A 21,728-nucleotide genomic window follows, 5' to 3' on the forward strand; every position below is an offset into this window, starting at 1 on the left:
CTGCAGAGGAACCATAGTTACTAGGAGTCTCTTTTAAACAGATGTTAATCTGTCTCCAACATGCCACTTTTCTCTACTTCATTACTAGCATGCATTAAAGCAGGTGCTAATATTCAAAATGTAGACATTAGTGCTAAGCTAATGGTTGTTCCTGTTCAGATTAAATAATCTGTGATTATAAGGAAACCTTTACCCATGGATATCTGCCTAGAGCTTGAAATCTGTTTAATAAATTTAGAACAAAATTTTTACAATAAATGTAAAAACTATATTCTATTAAAGCAAACAGAGAATGAAAACTATCTGCACCATCAAACCCCAGTTCTGTCCCTGTTTTCAGCCCCAATTTATCACATCCTGGTGACCTATCAATCATCTTGAACCACAAACCGAAAAGGAAAATCCCCATGAGAACAGCACACGAACATTTCCTGGTTGCCATACAGTGTAGACTGTGGTTTTACCAAGAAGTCTGTTAACAACCTTGTGTCTAAGTATTCTTCTACAGGTTTTTGTTTAAGAGGCAGCAGGGTTTTTGCAAATCTTCCACTTCATTTGCTTTGAGGTATCTCTGCAGTTGTTAAAATAACATTTTTTTTTTTAATATAACAGCATCCACCTTGAGAGTGAAACCTCTAGGTATTGTCTTGAAAACAATGAAAAGCAGGGAGTTTCAGTGCATGAAACATCCACACAGTGGATCAAAAATCTTTATGGAAAATCTACTCCAATGGGAAGAGTTTGCATGAGTCAGTGTTACTCATTATGCTTAAGGGTTGCAGAACCAGGGTGGAAATGGAGATTGCACCTGGCGTCTTATTGTGACAGCTTCTAACAAGCCTCTAGTATTAATAATCAGGGTGTAACTCACACTTTCATGAAAGGACAATACTCTTTAGTCTGTCTCAGCCAATTCTATCACACCAGTGGGCTCTAGGTAGCAAATTGTCTGTGGAACTGGAGTTAGTGATTTTGGCTGAAAAGTATTAATTGAGCCTGGTTTAGATACGTGAATGGCAATAGCAGAGAAGGGCTTGCATGCAGCTGCTGGAGACAGAACACCAGAAATCCCGGGAAAGACAGGGAGAAATGGCCTGTGTGAAAGTTAATGTTCTCCATGCTCATAAAACTCAGTGCAGGCTTAGGGGCATTCCATGGCTTTGGGTTGAGTCACCCAAGTCTCATGGTCTGGATGAAAGTAATGATGATGACAATTCAGGCATGTCTAGTACTTTTTGCCTTTTTAAAGAGCTATTATTAAACAATTTTGTCTTTCAGCTGTAGCAAATCATGTGGGTGTTGGGGAAAGATCATGGCCTGTCAGCCCTCAAAGCCTGCCAGCTGTAAGAGGAGGCAGAAGGGAAGGTTTGGGTGCTGTTTGTGATTCCACTGTGTCCCCACTCTGAGTCAGCTCCTTTGAAACTTCAACAGGGTTGAAGGGATCAGTGATAGTTTGGCACACAGTATGAGTTTTGCATTGCCTTGTCTCTTGCAACAGAGAAGAAAACCCCATCTTTTGCATAACTGTGTTAAAACCAGCTAAGTAACATCAACATAAAATTAATGGATTTGACCTTCCTGCACTATGGGAAAAGGTGGAATATGTGTTTAGATTTGGATTTGGCAATCATGTTTCTTCCTTAACTCAAAATTAGGCTATAAGCCTCAGCATGGAAAAAATAATTTAAGGTGTTAATTTAGTTTAGACTCCGTCTTTTATTTTTTATAAGTAAGTTTTGTACTGATATGACTAGAAATATTTTCATTAATTCAATTAAGGGTCCCCATTGTCTGGACGTTAAAATATGAGACCATAAAGTAAAAACTCTGTGTTCCCTGATAGCTCTGAGCAGTATGCTCTGCATCTGTATTTTGCCATTTTTAAAATGTGGTAATTACTGTTGTTGTGGTTTAACCTGGCAGGCAGCTAAACACCACACAGACGTTCGCTCACTCCCCCCGCCCCCTCAGTGGGATGGGGGAGAGAATTGAAAAAAAAAAAAAAGTAAAATTCATGGGTTGACATAAAGACAGTTTAATAGGACAGAAAAGGAAGGGGGGGAAATAATAATAATAATAATAATAATAGTAGTAATAATAATAATAATAATAATAAAGCAATATACAAAATAAGTGATGCACAATGCAGTTGCTCGCCAACTGATGCTCAGCCAGTTCCCGAGCAGTGGTCACCGCCCCCCGGCCAACTCCCCCCAGTTTATGTACTGAGCATGACATCATATGGTATGGAATAGCCCTTTGGCCAGTTTGGGTCAGCTGTCCTGGCTGTGCCCCCTCCCAGCTTCTCCCTGGCAGGGCATGAGAAGCTGAAAAGTCCTTGACTAGTGTAAGCACTGCTCAGCAACAACTGAAACATCAGTGTTCTCATCAACATTTTTCTCATACTAAATCCAAAACACAGCACTATACCAGCTACTAGGAAGAAAATTAACTCTATCCCAGCCGAAACCAGGACAACTGTCTTCACAGAGGACATGCTGGGTTTATGCAATTTGCTTAGACTGTGAAATGTCATGTGAATTTTAGGTACTGCTGTAGTCTATTTCCACACTCACTGCTTCACGAACAGCGTGTCTATACTACAGCAATGTTACAAACATTTTTAATAGTAGGTGTAGAAGATATCAAAATAAAAACAAAGCATGCTGTCACAACATTACTTTAGGGCAAAGTGCCAACTAATTGGATGGCCTCAAAACTGGTTTTGAGAATCGGATTGCCACGTTTTTGCCTGGGGTTTCCTGGACACCCACGTGATCTCCCATGCTGCTTGAGTGAGGCTTCCTGGGAGCTTTGGCCCTTCTGTGTGTTCGTGCAGTGCAGTTGGTCAGCACATGTGCAATAAGCATGATACTTCCCAGAAGTGTATGTGTATGTACGCTGTGTACAGTATGTACGCTGTAGAGCCAGGCTGAGCATTTCTGTGGAAAATGTACATGTGCATAACTGTAGCCCACAAGTAGTTCCATTAAGCCGAGTTGTGTAAATAAGCCTATTTATTTTCAACGGTTGGAGTTTAAGGAATTGGCTGCCTAATAAGTGGGATTCTGACTATGACTGGATTGCTGGGTGGTAATGGAGCAATGTATTGTAGTGTTTTAAAACCGTGAATGGGCTGAGGTTTGATGACAGCTGAATCAAATTCACTCTGAACAAAAGTGAACTTCACTTAATATTTCAGTGAATCTGGGATAAACTGTGAGATCAAATGCAACCCAAAGCAAGTGATGTGGTATCTGCTTTCATAGTGAAAGTTCTTCAGAAATTAGCCTAAAGTTATTGGAAGAGATGTTGATGTTCCAAACAAATCTAGTTCCAAAATCACTGAGCTTGTTACTTTTAAGTAATCGAATAGATCTTTGTGATCTCATCCCCAAATTTAATATTAAGTCTTGGGCTTCACAGAGTATGTTTAATTATTAACAAATTTAGGCCTGCCTTGTTCTACAGAGAAGGGAGAATCAAGAATGGAAAGCTAAAGAGAAGCCTTTTTCCTGTCTAGGTCATTTATGTTTAATACAGCTACTGACTGGACGACTTCCAAAATAATGTCAGGCTTTGAATATGGAACATTCGGAGCCAAAGTAGAAGTCACTCACGTGGCAGCTGTGAGAGCAGCTCCATCCCATAACAGTAGTTGTGGGCCACATCCTTCTGTGCAGAGTAGCTATTCATTGTGTTGTTGTAAGAAAACATCTACCAGGATCTGCAACCTGAACGTCTGTTGACTACATTTGTGACTTGTAGGTACATGTGAAGGTGTTTTTTGAGCATGCAGTGCTGTTCAGTGAGGGGTGTGACCGCAGAAGGTCTCTAGTCCATTAGCTGTCCCTACAACCAGTGCTGTGCACATCTGCATCTGGCACTCGTAGAAGCACTGCAACTATTTCAGAATCATGTGTGGGAACTTGCTGAGACTATCATTCTCTGTTAATCCAGTAGCTTCTCCTCAGACTCTGAAGCTCAGCCCTGTTGCAAGACATTAAGTCCTCCAGGAAAGAATAATGCATTTGTTAGTGGTCTCTTCCACACAGGTTCCTCATTCTTGCCTTCAGAACATCTCATGACATGGCTGTCATCAGAGAAATTTTAACAGAACTGTTTTTCCCTGGAAGAAAATAGCTGTGTCAAAATAAAGGCATTTTGAGAAAACACGTTAGTCGTGCATAAATTTTGCAAAACTAAAAATTATGTCCTCATGGTATTTTTTTATAACATATGATAATAAAAATGTTAAGAACTGTAATCATCAAGACTGTTAAACAGCTATGCAATGTATATCAATTTTGTCTACATTAAATGTTTTTCTCAGCCTAAATAGTTGGGGGGGCAGGTGGGAGAAGAGATATTTTTTACATTCTTTTTGTGGAAAGGCAATCCAAGTAATCATAATGATTAATTCTGTTGCCTATGGTAAAAGTATTTAAGATTGGATGCACAGCTTTTGAGCTCCTTTGGACAAGCAGTCATCAATACTATTGGACTCCTACCTATGCTGCAAATAATGGTTGTCTTCTCAAACACCATACAGTCTGGATCTAATCTGGTATTTTATCTCCTTGATTGTTTCCTATTACCTGTGGAAAGGAACATTCCTTGCAGTTTACACTGAGTAGATACAGTGTAGATAGAATAACCTCAGTTTACCAATGAACAAAAGCAATTGAAGGAAGAGTGCACGCCTTGATTACTATCATTTGCTTTCACAGCTATGCTATAGAAGAAAATAGACCATCAAGCAAAAATGACATTAGGAAAGCTGCTTGTTATTCACATAGAATGTGTCAATGCAAATGTGCCTGAATTGCATTTCGGGTCTTTTAGGTAAACAGTTATTATATAGCATCTTTTATTTCAAATAGATGGTACAGACACCCCCTTTTGATATTTGGAGAAGACTGGTCTATTTTACCCTTTCATGCACGTGAAACTCCCATTAAAATTAAGATAAAAATGAGTCATGCTCCTCTCTTCACTGGGAATAATAGGCTACTTCAATTAAGTGTGCTTTGCAGTTGTCATTCTAGTCTGGAGTTGCAACCACTTTTTTCTCTTGAGGGAAAGGTGGGGCAGGGCCAACGTTAATTCCCATTGCTTTGAACCATCCTGATCTTTCCCTGTTTTCTCCATGCATATGATTATTCTTATTCGTAGTAGTAGTATTAGTATTATTCCTTGGATTATACTGTTTTCCCACTGTACCTGTGGCATTGTGTAGGCAGTATCTTTCCAACATAAAGATGTACGGAGTGTGATCTCCTCAGAGCCTCTAGCTCTTACGCCTTTTGTTCAGTGTCTGTAGTGAATTGTATGAGGCGCTCCCCTCCCGTAGGCTTTGCGTGTACTGCTTGTTCAGGTTTCCCAGGCTGAAGGCCAGAAAACAAATTGCACAACATAACTATGGCACCTAAAAACTTTTTTTTTATTTTATTCATAATTTTTATCCTCATACTGCTTGCCATTGAAAGTTACTTCCGTGTGCAAACCTTTACAATAATATTAAATTAAAATCCATCTAAGACATCCTTTAACATTAAATAAGCTTACGACAGTACATATTGAAACTCTGACATGGGTTGGCAGTAAGATGTTTGTGTGTGAGCGTGAGCTCAGCAAGAGGAAGCCCTTCAAAATGGAGGGAAATACTGTCAAGATGAATGAATAGGGAGCAAGAAGTTCATTCATGTGAACTCTTATATAATGTGTATTTGATGCTTCTCTATCTGCCCCAGCAGGCTGAATAAGAAGAGCTTAAAGATTATCTTTCAGGGAGTATTTAACAGCATAATACTGTTCTTGTTCAGAATATCTGTGCGGCTCAGTTTTTGTCTCAGGTAGATCATGCAACATCAAACCAATGCAAGCTTTCTGCTTTTGTCTAGCTAATAATAGGAACACATAGCTTGAACTTGTTCTGAAACTGGTGATTGATGTATATGTTCATTTAAAAGGATTCACTGTGAAGGGATCACAATGAGATAATTAAGGAACCTTATGATCATAAAGGCTCCGATTATACGCCATTTCATCTTTAAAAAATTCTGTTATGAATGAAAAATTTTGTTTTCAAATACATTTGAATATTCAGTTAGTTTTGCAGTAATGTGGCTTCCAAGACTTTCACAATATATTTACATCTTCTGCACATTATTGTTCATGGTATATTAAAAGTGCTAGGTACTTCACAAAAACATGTTATATTGCAATTTTTGGGAAGGCTGAAGATTTGGCTTGTGTCTCAGCCCAAAGAAGGGAAGTATGAAAAACGTGATTGAAAGTGCTAGCTCTCTTTCTGAATGAATCGGTAGCTGCTACTTGTTGCTGGTTTGCATTGAAAGCACTATACTTGCAAATAAATCATTTCCAAGTCTTTAGTGAAGCATTAAGTACAACAATATGTAATTCCTTTTTTTCTTTTGTTTCAATAACAGAATTCAATGTAAGTTGCAGATATGGAGGAGTTTTTCATGTTGAGAAAAATGGTCGCTACAGTCTCACACGATCTGAAGCAGTCGAACTCTGCAGAGCTCTCAATAGTACCTTGTCAACGCTAGAGCAGTTGAAGAAAGCTCATGAACTTGGATTTGAAACTTGCAGGTAAAGAAATTCTTAAAAAAATAATATATCATGACAAGTCCATCCATCCATGCTATATTGTAATAATTACAGTTGACTTCATATAGCTGTTAATTAGATGGCCGTATCAGTCCTCAAGTAAGTTCTATTCTGTGATGAATAAACCATCTTTGTGCATGTGGATGTTTGCTCTGGGCCTGGTAATAAATAACTCCTTGCCTGCATATACTTTTTACCAATTATCTTTAAAAAATCAACCTCTTACAAATAAAATCTAAAGATAACAGAAGATTGACAGTATAATAAACTAATTAGGGAGATGTTCAGATCATACTGTATCACTGACTAATTGGTAAGATAAGTATGTGAAAAGTATTTATGATTTTTAATGACCTGATGTAAGGTCAAAGACTGAAGATGGTATATACAGTATAGGGAACTCTGTCTTGTGAAGAAACAGTAAAAAGCACCAAGTGGTACTGAGGGATGAACTCCTGACATCCCAGTGAAAAAATGGCCACAGTATTAGTGCATTCTTATAATCTGTGAATGGAGAATTTTCAGAAGACAGCCATAAAAATGATTAAAAAACCCAAAACCATGTTGTCAAGTGACTTAATTGTCCTCTGTAATTATTGATGTATAGGGCAACAAATGCGGATAATACAGACTCTTCAGTTTAGCAAAAAGCAGCTAGACCAAGAGACTGGAAGTTACTTACAGAATATTTTGGATTCAAAAAATTAAGTGAGTACTAATAAAACAAAATATGTAAGGATAATAATTATTGGCTGAAACAACTTACAAGGTTTGTAGTAGATTTTTTGTTACACCAAAATTTCATCAAGATGAAATATTTTCCCCAAGGATGCCCTCTGTTCAAACAGTAATCAAGTCGGGACAGTCCTATGGTCTGTAAATATGTCAGACTAGATGATCATGTGATCTTGCTTTACAAAATACATAACACACTTATTATGCAAGTCATCCTAAACATTCGTATGCAGAAAACAGATTGAACTCAGGAGCTGTAAATTTGAAGTTTGGTGGGTTTGGTTTTTGTTGTTTTTTTTTTAAATCAGATAACATAGATTCATGTTGGTAAACCATTATAGAGTTGAAATAAATTTCAGTAGATTTTCAACTTTATTAGTCTAAAATTAACAGCAAATATGCAGAAATGAAATTTATCTTCTGACTGACTGGAGTAGAAAAGTTCAGTGGACATTTCTCCAAAATTTTAAGACTTTCATTCTGGTACCATGAGAAATAGTACTAGCATCAATACTGCTTGCAACTATTTCCTGTGAATTATTTAATTTCAGTTTAGTCAGTGGTGCTTTACTTTTTTAACGCCTAGTGCATGAATGTTTTTCCCCACTGGCTTGCAAGCCCATAAGAATTGAATAAAGCTCCTTTCAAATTAATAGTATCCATACAAAGTAATTTGTAATCATGGAAAGCTACATGTGCAGTGCCTTGAAAACATTCTTATACATATAAATGTCATGCACTGCCATTGATGACAGCATATGGCACGTTCATTTTCACAAGCATTATGCCCTGCATGGTGGTGAAAGAGGTGGACAATAGTGCCAGAGAACAATGGACAGAAAATTCTTAGAAGATTCTTCCATGAGAAGTGGGAATGTCATTTAAAATAGTACCACGTGAAGACTAGAGGCAATTCTTTACTCTGAGGGAAAAGTCCTGCATAACATAGTAGGCATGTTCTTTCTCTAACATTAGCATATGAACATACTTAGCATTCTGAATTGTCCAGCACTACACAATATGTAGAGACTAAGGATCAAATCCTAACTAAACACCTAGGGATAGAGATTTCTAGTGCTAGTAATTATGAGTATTCTGCAATGTGGAAAGTCTTTTCTGAAGTTAAAATATAAAGATAACTGAATGAAGGAGTAGGGGGAAATGTTTTTTGCAGCGGGAAGCTGTAGTTTTTCATTAATGTTACAATTGTCCCTAATTCACAGTTTAGCAGAGGACAGATTTGGACATGTAAGGCACATAGCTAGGATTACTTCCTCCCTTCCTTCTGGCCAACCCTCCCACCCTCTTACTTTCATTTGTTGATCCTGTGCTAGAAGTCCTTGTCCGTAAGGCTAGGCTCTTATCAAGCTTGAGTAGGAGAGAAAAAATACTACATATAATCATCAAAATACATGTGGAATGGTGAGTGAATAAGATGAATCAACAGACCATAACACAAGTAGGTGATTAATAAAGTGTCAACATTGTAGGCTCAGTTGGAAGTGTGACTAAAGCAGTTTATAATTCTACCTACAAGAGAGTTTCAGAATTGCAAGTATCTGCACATTAGACATGTAACTGCAATGGGGCTCACAGATAAAAAACTGCAAAGCTATGAAATTTACTCCTCCCTGATAAATTGTACCTCTCAAGAAGTAAAACAAAACCCAAACCAAACCCCAGTTCTCGTTACCATTCTATCACACCTCCCAGCTAAATACATGGGAATTAATCAGGTGTTACAGGATTGCAAGATAGTAATAACGCATTGTGCATTATGTAGCTCTGTTAACCACAGTCTTCACTGAAATATGTGCACTCTGTACACAATAGCCGCATTGTTCGACTGAAAGATACAGTAAGAATTTGTGGATGAATGAGTGTTGTATCTGAATATTTTACTAAGCTGTCAGCTTTTGCAGAAAGTGATGTCTTACAATCATTCTCTAAATTTGCTCAGGTACTATAAATTGAGCCCTCAACATTTCTGTGTGAAATGTCACTGAGCACTATGTTATGCTCAAAGCAATGAAAATATGACTCCCTGAAGAAAAAAGAAGCCAGTCTTTAGTGTCAGATAATACAACCTCACACTGAATAAAAAGTGCACTTGCCTCCCAGTCCCTCACTTTCACTGCCTTGCTCTGGAACCGATCGTCCCAGCTAATAAGATGCTCACTTAATTAAAATGTGTTTACCTCTAAACATGCAAAAATAGTGTTGAGTGGCTGGAGACTGATGTAGCTACATGTGAGAAAGGAACACTCTTCATATACAAAAAGTATGCATAAACGCATGCACCTTTTAAAAATAATGTAAGATGAAAATAATGGCTTCTTCGTAGCTTCTTCATGTTTGAGATATCTGGAACATTTATGCCATCTGCTATAATATGTAATATGGTGTATTTTCCTCTGTTCTTCACAGGTATGGTTTTGTAGTGGGGAATATTGTTATCCCACGAATCAATCCCTATCATCTTTGTGCAGCAAATCATACTGGCATTTACAAACTTTCAGCAAACACAACTGGTCGGTATGATGCATACTGTTATAATGCGACAGGTATGTATATGCTTTTATGATGTATTTTAGATATAGATTAACTAACAATAGCATATGTAATCTCCTATTTAAGGTACTGGAATGAGGGCTTCTATATTAAATTCATCTGTTTTTCAGCTGAGAAGAAATACATTTTGTCAGCCTCTAGAAGTGTATCTATAATGCCAGCAATGAATTTGACCCATTTTGTCATTAGTGTGTTTTGAACTAAACCATTTTCTGCCCTTGGGACTAACTTAGTAGCTTCAGAATGGTTCATTATAATGGTTTAGTGCAGTGAACCACTGCAGCAGTGAAATCTAAAAGACAAAACTGTTGTAGGCAACAGTATTTGAAGATAAAATCTGGACTAACTTCAAGTGTCTTGAATTTCAGTAAATTATTACATTCACAGTGGAAACAGACAGATCTTACAGAAAGGTATAGGCAAAATTCATTGCTTATTTGAATGGCAGTGACTTTTTTTATTTTATTCTTGGTGGACATATCATTAAAAATCATCTTTGCATTGGCATAGTATCAGGTGAGCTGCCATCCTCTGTCACCCATGGATGACTCTTCTCCTGCTACAGTGATGTCCATCCCCACCAGAGCTTTATAACTCCTCCCGAGTCTTATACCCTCCCGGCACTATGAGCAGGTGGCTCACACACTGGCCCCAAGCGTGGCACTGCAGCCCGCTGGAGCAAGCAGTGCTCACCAGACCAGGGCACACTCTGCCTGTGCAGAGCCCTCCATGGAGGGGACAGGGTCCCTGCAGCTAAAAAGGATTAGATCTGCCACTGCCACCACAACAGTGGGGCTGTCTGCATTGAAACTGGGTCATAGGGCTATTTTAACTGACATTGATTGCAACCATTTTCTGGAATGGTTATGGAAATGGAGAATCTCGTCGTTAGCTGAGAGAACAATCTTGAAGTGCCCCACCTGTGAAGGAGCAAAAAGGGAATATAGGTAGAATAACGTTTGGTTTGGAAATTTGTTTAAAATTGTCCACATCTGAAGCTGACGTTTTGTGATTATGTACAATTAACATGGGTATACATGTAACTTTTTTCTCAATTTTCTCAAATTAATATTTTCTGTTTTCCTTATTTTACAGAAACAAGGGACAAAACGTGTGAGCCAATTGAAAGACTAGATACTTCTTTCCTCAGTAATCAGGGTGAAATAGGTACTGTATTAGATTGTAGGTACTGTATTACTTGATTAGAAAGACCTGCCACTTGTTTCATTTTTAGCATCTGGTTATCTTTTTTTATATAAACAATTGCTAATATTAAAAATCAAGCCAAACATAAGAAAAAGAAGTCAAGAGATGTTCAACAGCAATTAAAGCAATTAGTCATTTGTCTTCCCCTAAATCCTATGGAGCTGGGTTTGTCTCAAGGTGTGACCAAACATTTTTATATAGGTATTTGACATTTTTTAGCACCTCAGAGCTGCTAATGTTTCTTTGCCATATAGGACTTTGCTTAAGACAGCAACATTTCTACATCTCATTTGAACTGCTGGTTAGAAAAGCAGCTGGAAGTGGAAGAAAACTCTCATAATAAATTATTTGTCCCAATTCTAAAATTCTGATTGACTTTACAGAGGCCAAGGTTTTATGTTCAAAATCAAACTGTCTGATCAAAATATCAAAATATTTGATGTAGAGTAGGCCCTATATGTTTGACAAATATATATATTAGCATATATACATTAGATATAGTTTAGTGATGTATGATCTAGACAGATTAGATAGGATGGCAAAAATGGATGAACTGGTATTAATCCACAATTGTTTCTCTTTATTTTTTTGTTACAGGACTTAAACTGTTTAGCATTACTGAAATATAGCTATGTAGCTCCTTTATATTATCAGCTGCTTATTTTCCTCTTTCCAACAGTCATTGACAATGCAGATGGCTCACGTTATAATGCAGATGGCACGCGTCATAGTGGAGAGTCCTCAACCTCAGGTGCGGATGATGAAAATGTAGGTAGTGGATCAACACATGACACAACTCCCATGGATACCTCCATCAGGAGATCCAGCCCCTCATATTATGGAAGTGCTACTCCAGTCTCACAGCTGCCAGATCATTCTTCTGGAGGGGGTGAAAAAGAAATTCCTAGAAAAGATTCTGGTAAGGACAGTAGGTTGCCACTATATCCCCTTTAAAATAACTAAGTTAAGGATTACATTGCTAGTTAAAGGATATCATGAGGGAATGAGGAGCACCGTCTCTAATTTGTATCCTGGAGAAGTAAAAGGACAATGTGTGTCTTTGAAAGAAAACAGAAGCATTCTGAATTTCTAAGGATTTTTTTGATTGCACGGGAGTACAAAACAGCCACACATCAGCAGTTTCCCACATAAACCTTCCCAGGATGTTGAGAATAGATGGTTCTAAGAATTGATCTTATTCTTATTAAAATATTTATTTCATTAAAGGCTCAAAAACATGTCTAGAAGTGAACACAGAGAGGTTAGGGAGGCTGAGGGTATGGGTATATGGAGGTAAGGATAACATTCTTATCTTATCTGTTGTCTAAAAGGATGAATTGACATTAAGTAATAAGAACAAGGGAGGAATTTACAGTACAAGTGATTTCTCTTTGTACAAATACAGGGGTTTTTTTAGGATATCTTCTTACTATAGCATATTACAGAATGCAGAGAGAGATAAAAATGTCAAATTAAAATGTTATTAATACCTTCTTCCTTTAGTTGGTAAAGCCAAATTCTATTTTCATGAAGCCCTACCAAATACAAATGCCATACTCTTTTCTAGGGCATTCTGCAGGGTGGCAAATTAGTGAATTAGAGTGCCTTGCCTGTATCTTGCTTCCTTGTGAAAGTGGCATGTATTTTATTTCATCTTTTATGATGTCACTTGTGTGGCTGAAATTATCAGAGGTCTGAAAGACTAGTTCCCATTGAACCTAAGGGATACAAATATAATTCATCCTCTAAGTACAGTAAAGTTTACTGTGTGACCTCTGACTATAGGCTTTTTATCAAATCACCAGTAACTTACCAGTGAAGGATACCCGTAGTTTGCATCATTATCCTCAATAAATACTGAAATTAAAAAAAAAAAAATAGCAGAAGCATTAGGATTATAAAATGACTTTTCACTGGTGGTATACTCCTGACATGTTATGCTTGTTTTTCCATACAGTTAGCATCATGAAAGGTAAATCCTAACATTCTCTTCCTAAGGAACTAGGATCAGAGCCATTCCCCAAGGTGTATGCCATGTATTTCAATTGCTTGCCATGACAATTCTTATCAACTCTGCTTACATGTAGAGTTTAGATTTTTGGAGTAAAACTCAGAATATATCTCAGTAAAGAGGGGAATACAAATTTGTAGAGCATTCATTGCTCTAGAATCCCTGTCCAGATGGTATACAGGTACAATTAGAGCTTGAATCACATGAACAGATCATTGCCAGAATGTTCATTATCGCTGTAATACATACTCCTCTTGAAATAATCTGTTTTGGTGATATCCTTACTATGTTAGTAAAGTAAGGCTATTTGGGATTGAATTACATGAAGAACCTAGTCTGTATCTTTCTTCTCTCTTGGACCAATAAATGAAGGAATGAAACTTGCAGTATAGAATAATTGAAGTAGTTGCGAGTACTGAGTTGCAACTCAGCTAATGAAGTAGTAATGATTCATCCATCACCATACAGATGATGAAGTTTCTCCTGTATCACCTGACATCTCTTTGGTGACAGCAGCTGATGATTCCCCTGAAAAAGACGGTGGACAGTATCCTGCGAGTACTAGTAAGATTTATGTATTATAATAAGTACATCAAATATAGATTGCATTAAAACTGCTTTCTTCTTTCAGCAGGGCATTCTGGTAAGTGGTGAAGCATACGTATCTCCAATTTTGGAAAGACATTGAAAGACAGTACTTTCCAGACTGGTTAAGTCAGAAATAAACTTCACTCTCTGGGACAAGGGGAGCAAAAGCATTTACTGTATGTTTACTGCAATGCTTATACATGGGTTCAGAAAGATTGTTGTTTTGTGTTTCCCACTGCTTTTTTATCACAACTATTTACTCTATGAGGCACCACAAATTAGTGCAACCAATTATAACTTGAAGCCAATTTATTTCCGAGGCAGAAAAGGACATTTTTGTCAATTTGTGATGAAAGTGTCTGTGATTCTAATATATTTATGGTTATGAATGTGGGTAATCTACATCAAAAACATGGCCTTGCTCACCAAAGCAGTGCTTTAAGTGGCAGTTTCACTTGCCATGCCACTTGCAAAAACTAATTTTGTCCTTGTTGTTGGCAATATGCATGAGAAAAAATTGGGGCCTGTGGTGGCTCCATAGCTCTGAGGTCTCAAAAGAACAGTAGCCATTTTCTCTGCTTTGTCTTTAAATAGCTGTACTGCGTGGGAAAAACTGCTTGTGATGTTTTTATCAAATATGTAGTGCACAGCAGCTACAGCAAATAAAAAAATTTTAATGTCATCTTACATGTTTTAAAGTGGAACATATATATACATATATTGACTCTAGTTCTTAAGTTTAAAGTGATAAAGACCTTTGCCCCAGAAAATAAAGTGAACCTAAAGGGAGAACATTTTAATGATACAAAGGAGATCTACAGAGGCATGTTGTAGTAAAGATTGAACTGATAGAAATGAAAGTTTCTTCCTGCTGACTCTTTTTTACTCACCATGGAAGCCCGTGATAGTGAGGAATTTGCTTAATTGTTTGTTGGTTGCTGATAGATGGTCAAATGGTCTATGGGACGTGGAGGGACGGTGCCCTCGTTACTATATTTAGGAATCACAGGATAGAGTAAGAATGATTGTATGTCTTACACAGTTAGCAAAAGCTTTACTAAAAGACAGATACCATTCAACCAAGCATCTTGTCTCAGAGGATGTGAAGGTTAGTAACACCTTATAAATATGTAGATGGAAAAAAGAAATATCAGGTTGATTTTCCCAAAAACCTTGAAAGCAAGTAGAGAATTTTCTGGTGCTTGTTTCAAGTGAAAGATTTTGCTACAAAGTACTGCCTGTAACGGGTGGGGGTGGGGGAGGAAATCCCACTTGGTAACAGTGGGGAGTTTGTCTGGTTGACTCTGATGGTGATTTTTGCTCCATATTTATTTGCTTTTGTATGCATGTGTGACTTAGTGCTTCCTTGTACAGATGTTACTGTACCCATTGCAAAATCTGTGCATTGTTTCTAGACAGGAAAGCTTCCAGTTTTCCTTTTACTACTTGATTATCAAATGTACTGATCCTAAATATGTATGTCCCTTCCTGTTGCTAACAGTTCTCCCTCATGGGCATGACTATTTTACAGAGGGAAAACTAGAGGTATTTAAGATTTTAAAAGATCAAAATAACTATAGAGGTATGTAATAGAAGATGTCAATACTGATATATGTGTTATCACAGAAGTGATAGCATTGGCATGATTACTTATTGGTTTAGGGTTGCTAGATTGATTCTCTGGAAAAAAAGATTATGAAGGTACTGCACCTGGGCTTTTCTGATAGCTTTAGCTCAGCGACATCACTTTAAAGCCAAACAGACCCATTTCATTTAATTTTACTGCATTACAAATGAGTAATATAGCACTCCTTTCAGAAGTTAAGTATAAGCTATGCATCTCCATGAGAAGTCATCAAATATTCAGTAGCCTAGGAGAAAGTTACATGGAGAACAAACAAAAAAGAAGATAAAACCATGCCCCAATGTCTGCTATTTACATTGTGCAACAGTGCAGGCTCATTGGAATATCCCGGCCACAATTTAATTTCCCAGAGAAAAATCCCCCAGACAGGAAAGTAGAAAATTAAGAAATAAGTAAAGAAAACTATTCAGCATATATCTTCAGATAGATGGCTAAAAATATATCTATCTAATTCTATAGTGTGTGAAAGTGAGAAACAAAACCAGTGGCTCTCCATCTATACTACACAACATTTGTAAACTTCAAGTTTGGAGAAAAGGTGTCTAGCTTGATCAAAACACTTCTTTGCTATGGGTTTGAAGTGATCAATTGCCACAGCTCCTTGTTCTTCAGATGATCCCCTTTCATTATTGCTCTGGCTTTGGACATTATTGGTGATGTTCTCCATCAAGTTCACAGTTCAGATTAATACACTGCCGGCACTTTGCCATCAACTTTCCTCTCCTGGCTGAAACAAGTTTTTCTCTTTGTTATTAACAAGTTATGATTCATCTGTAGATGTGCCATGGATCAGATGTCATAAAATTCTGTTGCTGATTGATGAGATACTTCCCTAAGTTATCAGAGCAAGTTACTCAAACAGTAACTGCGACTGATTTTGTTCATCCATATATAATAGATATTTTTATGCTTTGGTGGATTTTCCTTTTATTTGGTTTGGAGCATTCCCTGAAAAAATCTCATCAATGAGAAAAGTCTTATGTCCATACTTTCGCTGATCTGACAGGAAAGCATCTGCATTGGTATTTTGTATGTGGAAGGAAGCCACGAATACATATTCATCACTTAAGAAAATGAATTCCTAAGGCTGGTTGTGGAAAGCAGGTAGAGGTGAGAATTTTGATGTGATTACAGCAAGTCAGATGGCAATTATTTAGTTATTCAGTTATTTTCTTGTTAACCAATTTTTTGGCATTATCTTTTTGTTCACAGTTCCATCCCAAAGCTCCAAATCTGAGACCACCTGGGTTTTGATGGTCTGTTGCTCAGAGATCAGATTTTGAATGTCCAGGTTTCCCATTTTCTGACACCAGTGTCGGAGTAGTACTATTAGTACTAAGTTTAGGGAGCAATTAGTGACTATGAGAAGAGACTATTTATTCAGGCAAGGACAGCTTTTCAGAAAGGCAAAATCTGTTAGGTTTTGCTGCCAAAATATCTTGAAAAAGTGCAGTTCTGAGTTTAAGTCCATACACTTTGTACACTTTGCAGTTTACAGATAGGCAAAACATAACTACTGCAGACTGAAGAACATCAGTTTATCCTGTTTGATCATTACAACTTTGATTCCTAGGTCTTGCATTTTCCAATTTTCCAATATGCATACTTTCATATATTGCACAAAAATTGATCAAATCTAGTGTCTTTGATGTTAGTCTTCAAGGTATTTTTCTAAATTAATTATTTAAAGATTTTATTCTGAATGAAAAAGAGTATGTGATATCTTTTCTTCATCTTCAAGATATAGAAGTAAGATGGTCTAAATGCTGATAAAAATATTGCTTGTGAGGAATTGCCAGAATAAAAATATTTCCAGAGAAACATTTTGAAGTAGATTTTGCTTTCTTTTGGTGAATATGTGTATGACTTGAGGTGCAGCTCTTCTTGCAAACCCTGCTTCTCAGTTTATTGATTCATAACTTTCATAGCAGAGAGAAAGGTTTAACTATCAAATGGCTTGCCTGAGGGATTTCAGTTTCTATGGTGTGCATGCTTCTATTAGCTTTGAATGCTTTTTGTCAAAATATTGGGGTGTATTTCACATACAGTACATATTTTGATCTGTCACACCTAAAAATGCTATGCAAAATTCATTGACTTTACTGGACCTTCAGAGCTGGCAACACAATCTTATACTTTAGTAGAATGTTTCGAACTTCACTTACACTAAAAGCATTGCATATTTTTGCTGTTTAAGGAATGTAATGATACCACGGGTTCATACATTCTCCTTGCACTCACATCCATCTCAGTGGCATGAGCGTGCTCAGGGTGCCGGTGCTGGTGGACTTGACTTTGCTGGAGGAAAAGTGCTTCTCAAGAAATAATAACAAGATCTGGGTTGAATGAACCATGTCCTAACAGCTCCAGGGCCTCATCATGACAACCTGGAGAAAGCCACCACCCAAGCTCGGTGGAATCTGTTCTCAAACCACTGGTGGTGGTCAAATCCTGGACAGAAGGTGCAAGAACCCACGCAAGCAACCAAGGGTAAAGAACGTCATGCTAAGAGGGCGCTTTGATTAGGGGCTGAATAACCAGAGCACCAGGGCAGCAAGCTTCAGAAGCATTAAGTGGAGTGGGGTTGAATGTGTGGTATATGTCCCTGCTTTTTGTTACCGTGTGTTTGAAGTGGGAAAAGCAAAGTACTGGGCTATCTCTCACTGACTGTACATTTGGTAGCAACAGGGCAGTTGTCCACACTGTTCATGTACTGCGGAGGTATTCTGCGTGTCTGAAAGGGATGAGTATGTGAGTCATTTTATAAAGGATGTACTTGGGTTTTTCTTTTTTCCTGTTTGGAGGCAATTTAGAAGTAGACTATTCCAATGAGAAGGACTTGTGGGAGAAAGGAAGAAAATGTTTTCAAGCCAGTACACTATGCTCACTCTTGCTAGAAGAGGACAGAGTATGGTTAGTGCTGCAAGCATGCATAGGGCACTGAAAGGTAGCTAAGAGCCATGTTGGGGCAGCTTCAGCAGGGCCATGGCAGAGTGATGAATCCCTGGTGGGTGGAAGAACCAGGAGGGGATATGGACCATGGGAAGCACGGTGCTGTACACTCTCCTCTGTGATTATAAGGCTGCATGTAGGGGAGACAGGAAAGCATAACTGCTGTCAGCAGAAGACCTTGTGGGTTAGGGCTTCATGGCAGATTTAACATCATCACAGCAGATGTGACCTCAAGTGGCAATGGTTCAGATGATGAAGACTCTTCAGAGGAGACGATTTACCCAACAGTGTTTCCAGGCTGGGACAGGAGTGTGGCCAAGGACGAGTATGCTCCAAGTACTAGTAAGGAACTTCCTTTCTCTTCGGATGGTTTCTTTCTTCTTTTTCCTGTCCTACCCGATGTTCCTCCTCCTTTGCCACCCATATATTGTGTGAAGATTGGATGCTCTCCCGATCAGCTCTTGTTTCAAACACATCTCCCGTGCCACAGGAAAACCCATTTAGATCTTGTGAGGTTCGTATCCTTAGAAGCAATATCTACCATTGCTTCTAGAATTGATGTCTTGTCTCCACTCATATCTGATTTGTGGGCTTCCCTCGTGGCATGTTGTGTCTCAAGAAATAATTCCTCTTTGGAGGAAGTTTCCAGCCTCTATACAAGTGGCACAATTATTTCTGTTTGCATGCCAATACCTATTTGGCTTGCCTAGCACAGTGGATGAAAAGGCTGTAGATTCCTGTAATTTTTCGAAACAAAAATCTCTTTCCATCCTTAAATGCCTGTCACAAACCTATGGAACATTACTATTTGAAATGCTAGGTTCTGAGAAAATATTGTGCATTGGTAATATGATAGGAGTAAAACTGCACCTCTCTCTCCATGCTATGCTGATGCCTAACTGGAAAGTGTTTCTGGTGTGGATTTTGCTGACAGCATCAGGCCAAGGGGAGTGCATGTGTCTTTCGAGTGGAATGGCCGTAGTTCTGAGCCCAGGTCCTTGGCAGCATTGGCTCCATGGGGTTGTCAGTAGAAGAGAAGGCTAAACCAATGGGTGTGCTTATCTCTGGGTGTCCTCTTTGCCCATCATGGATACTTCTTTCACCTTTTATACGTGGTTTTATGTCATTTTGGTGGTTGTTCCTCATTCTGGAGTCTATCTAAGGCTATCTGCTCTCTCCTGCTGGCAAAACCTGTGAGGAACTGATTAACCTTGTTGAATGTGAAGGGCTAGCAAACACCCACAGGGCTTTTGACGACTCCTCTCAAGGGACCATGTTCTTTCTTGGGACTGCCACTAGTGCTTGCATCTGGCTGTTTGAGGAATGTAATGATACCACGGGTTCATACATTCTCCTTGCACTCACATCCATCTCAGTGGCATGAGCGTGCTCAGGGTGCCGGTGCTGGTGGACTTGACTTTGCTGGAGGAAAAGTGCTTCTCAAGAAATAATAACAAGATCTGGGTTGAATGAACCATGTCCTAACAGCTCCAGGGCCTCATCATGACAACCTGGAGAAAGCCACCACCCAAGCTCGGTGGAATCTGTTCTCAAACCACTGGTGGTGGTCAAATCCTGGACAGAAGGTGCAAGAACCCACGCAAGCAACCAAGGGTAAAGAACGTCATGCTAAGAGGGCGCTTTGATTAGGGGCTGAATAACCAGAGCACCAGGGCAGCAAGCTTCAGAAGCATTAAGTGGAGTGGGGTTGAATGTGTGGTATATGTCCCTGCTTTTTGTTACCGTGTGTTTGAAGTGGGAAAAGCAAAGTACTGGGCTATCTCTCACTGACTGTACATTTGGTAGCAACAGGGCAGTTGTCCACACTGTTCATGTACTGCGGAGGTATTCTGCGTGTCTGAAAGGGATGAGTATGTGAGTCATTTTATAAAGGATGTACTTGGGTTTTTCTTTTTTCCTGTTTGGAGGCAATTTAGAAGTAGACTATTCCAATGAGAAGGACTTGTGGGAGAAAGGAAGAAAATGTTTTCAAGCCAGTACACTATGCTCACTCTTGCTAGAAGAGGACAGAGTATGGTTAGTGCTGCAAGCATGCATAGGGCACTGAAAGGTAGCTAAGAGCCATGTTGGGGCAGCTTCAGCAGGGCCATGGCAGAGTGATGAATCCCTGGTGGGTGGAAGAACCAGGAGGGGATATGGACCATGGGAAGCACGGTGCTGTACACTCTCCTCTGTGATTATAAGGCTGCATGTAGGGGAGACAGGAAAGCATAACTGCTGTCAGCAGAAGACCTTGTGGGTTAGGGCTTCATGGCAGATTTAACATCATCACAGCAGATGTGACCTCAAGTGGCAATGGTTCAGATGATGAAGACTCTTCAGAGGAGACGATTTACCCAACAGTGTTTCCAGGCTGGGACAGGAGTGTGGCCAAGGACGAGTATGCTCCAAGTACTAGTAAGGAACTTCCTTTCTCTTCGGATGGTTTCTTTCTTCTTTTTCCTGTCCTACCCGATGTTCCTCCTCCTTTGCCACCCATATATTGTGTGAAGATTGGATGCTCTTCTCATCAGCTGTTCCTTCAGAAATTTCTCTGTTGTGATTGGAAAAATCATATGCGGTCAATATTGATACAATGAATATGTCTTCTCTCACTACCTAAAATTAACTTCTCACTTTCATGCCTATTTGAATGCATGCATTCACTCATGATTTTCCAAGAAAAAATATTTACCTTTTTTTCTATTTTTTTCTTTTTGGGGAAAACTGTGTTATTTTAACATAATTAATTCAGGTTCATGTTATTTGTAATCTACATCTGTACAATAGTAGACTTCCTGTCTGTGGAAGATGATGTTCAGGCACAATTTGGGAGGCCAAACCCCAAGTGCCCTTTTCATTGGGAAGTGTCAGCAAAACAGTCTCATATTTGCTACCTTCCACACTCTTCCCATGCACTCTTCTAACATCATCTCATTTGTTTTGTGACCTCAGATGTTTAGGCATGATCCAATACCACAACTCAGATATTTTAATACATAGCCTTATTTTCCTGATATGAATAAGTCCCACAGTGATTATCTGATAGCTCTTTTTTAACTAAAAAAGCCGTCCATACCTAAAATAATCTTGTCTCAAAACCAGAAAACCACCACATATGAGGATCAAAGCCAAATGCTGTGTGTCACTGAAGCACACAGTCTGCTGTTTGGCCTTATGACCAGGAATGGCCCTGGCCCTGGGGGGTTTTTTCAGTGTAGATGTTGCCATTAATGACTATACTCTAACGCTCTTATTTGTACAACGATACTAATCTGTTCCTTTTTTGTAATTTAATTTAATTTAATTTAAGCACATCTTAATGTGTCTTTTTTCTGTGCACTTATTTACTCAGTAGTGTTTATAAATCACTGTTTATAAGCA

General features: G+C 38.6%; 1 protein-coding gene across 26 annotated transcripts in view; it reads left to right on the plus strand.

Annotated features, from left to right (window-relative positions):
• CD44 (CD44 molecule (IN blood group)) overlaps window positions 1–21,728 on the plus strand; it is a 57,095-nt gene that overhangs the window by 16,994 nt on the left and 18,373 nt on the right. For 16 of the 26 annotated variants that reach the window (XM_076344338.1, XM_076344343.1, XM_076344344.1 and 13 more), the window contains exons 2-10: window positions 6,453–6,618; window positions 9,799–9,935; window positions 11,038–11,109; window positions 11,828–12,067; window positions 13,628–13,723; window positions 17,757–17,882; window positions 18,564–18,686; window positions 19,833–19,958; window positions 20,640–20,762. In XM_076344338.1, coding sequence (XP_076200453.1) covers window positions 6,453–6,618; window positions 9,799–9,935; window positions 11,038–11,109; window positions 11,828–12,067; window positions 13,628–13,723; window positions 17,757–17,882; window positions 18,564–18,686; window positions 19,833–19,958; window positions 20,640–20,762 — 1,209 coding nt within the window. The remainder of the gene's footprint in view (window positions 1–6,452; window positions 6,619–9,798; window positions 9,936–11,037; window positions 11,110–11,827; window positions 12,068–13,627; window positions 13,724–17,756; window positions 17,883–18,563; window positions 18,687–19,832; window positions 19,959–20,639; window positions 20,763–21,728) is intronic. The other 10 variants (XM_076344359.1, XM_076344360.1, XM_076344361.1 and 7 more) reach the window with 5 other exon arrangements.

This window comes from Aptenodytes patagonicus, chromosome 7 (assembly GCF_965638725.1).
Source record: "Aptenodytes patagonicus chromosome 7, bAptPat1.pri.cur, whole genome shotgun sequence".
Classification (NCBI taxonomy): Eukaryota; Metazoa; Chordata; class Aves; order Sphenisciformes; family Spheniscidae; genus Aptenodytes; species Aptenodytes patagonicus.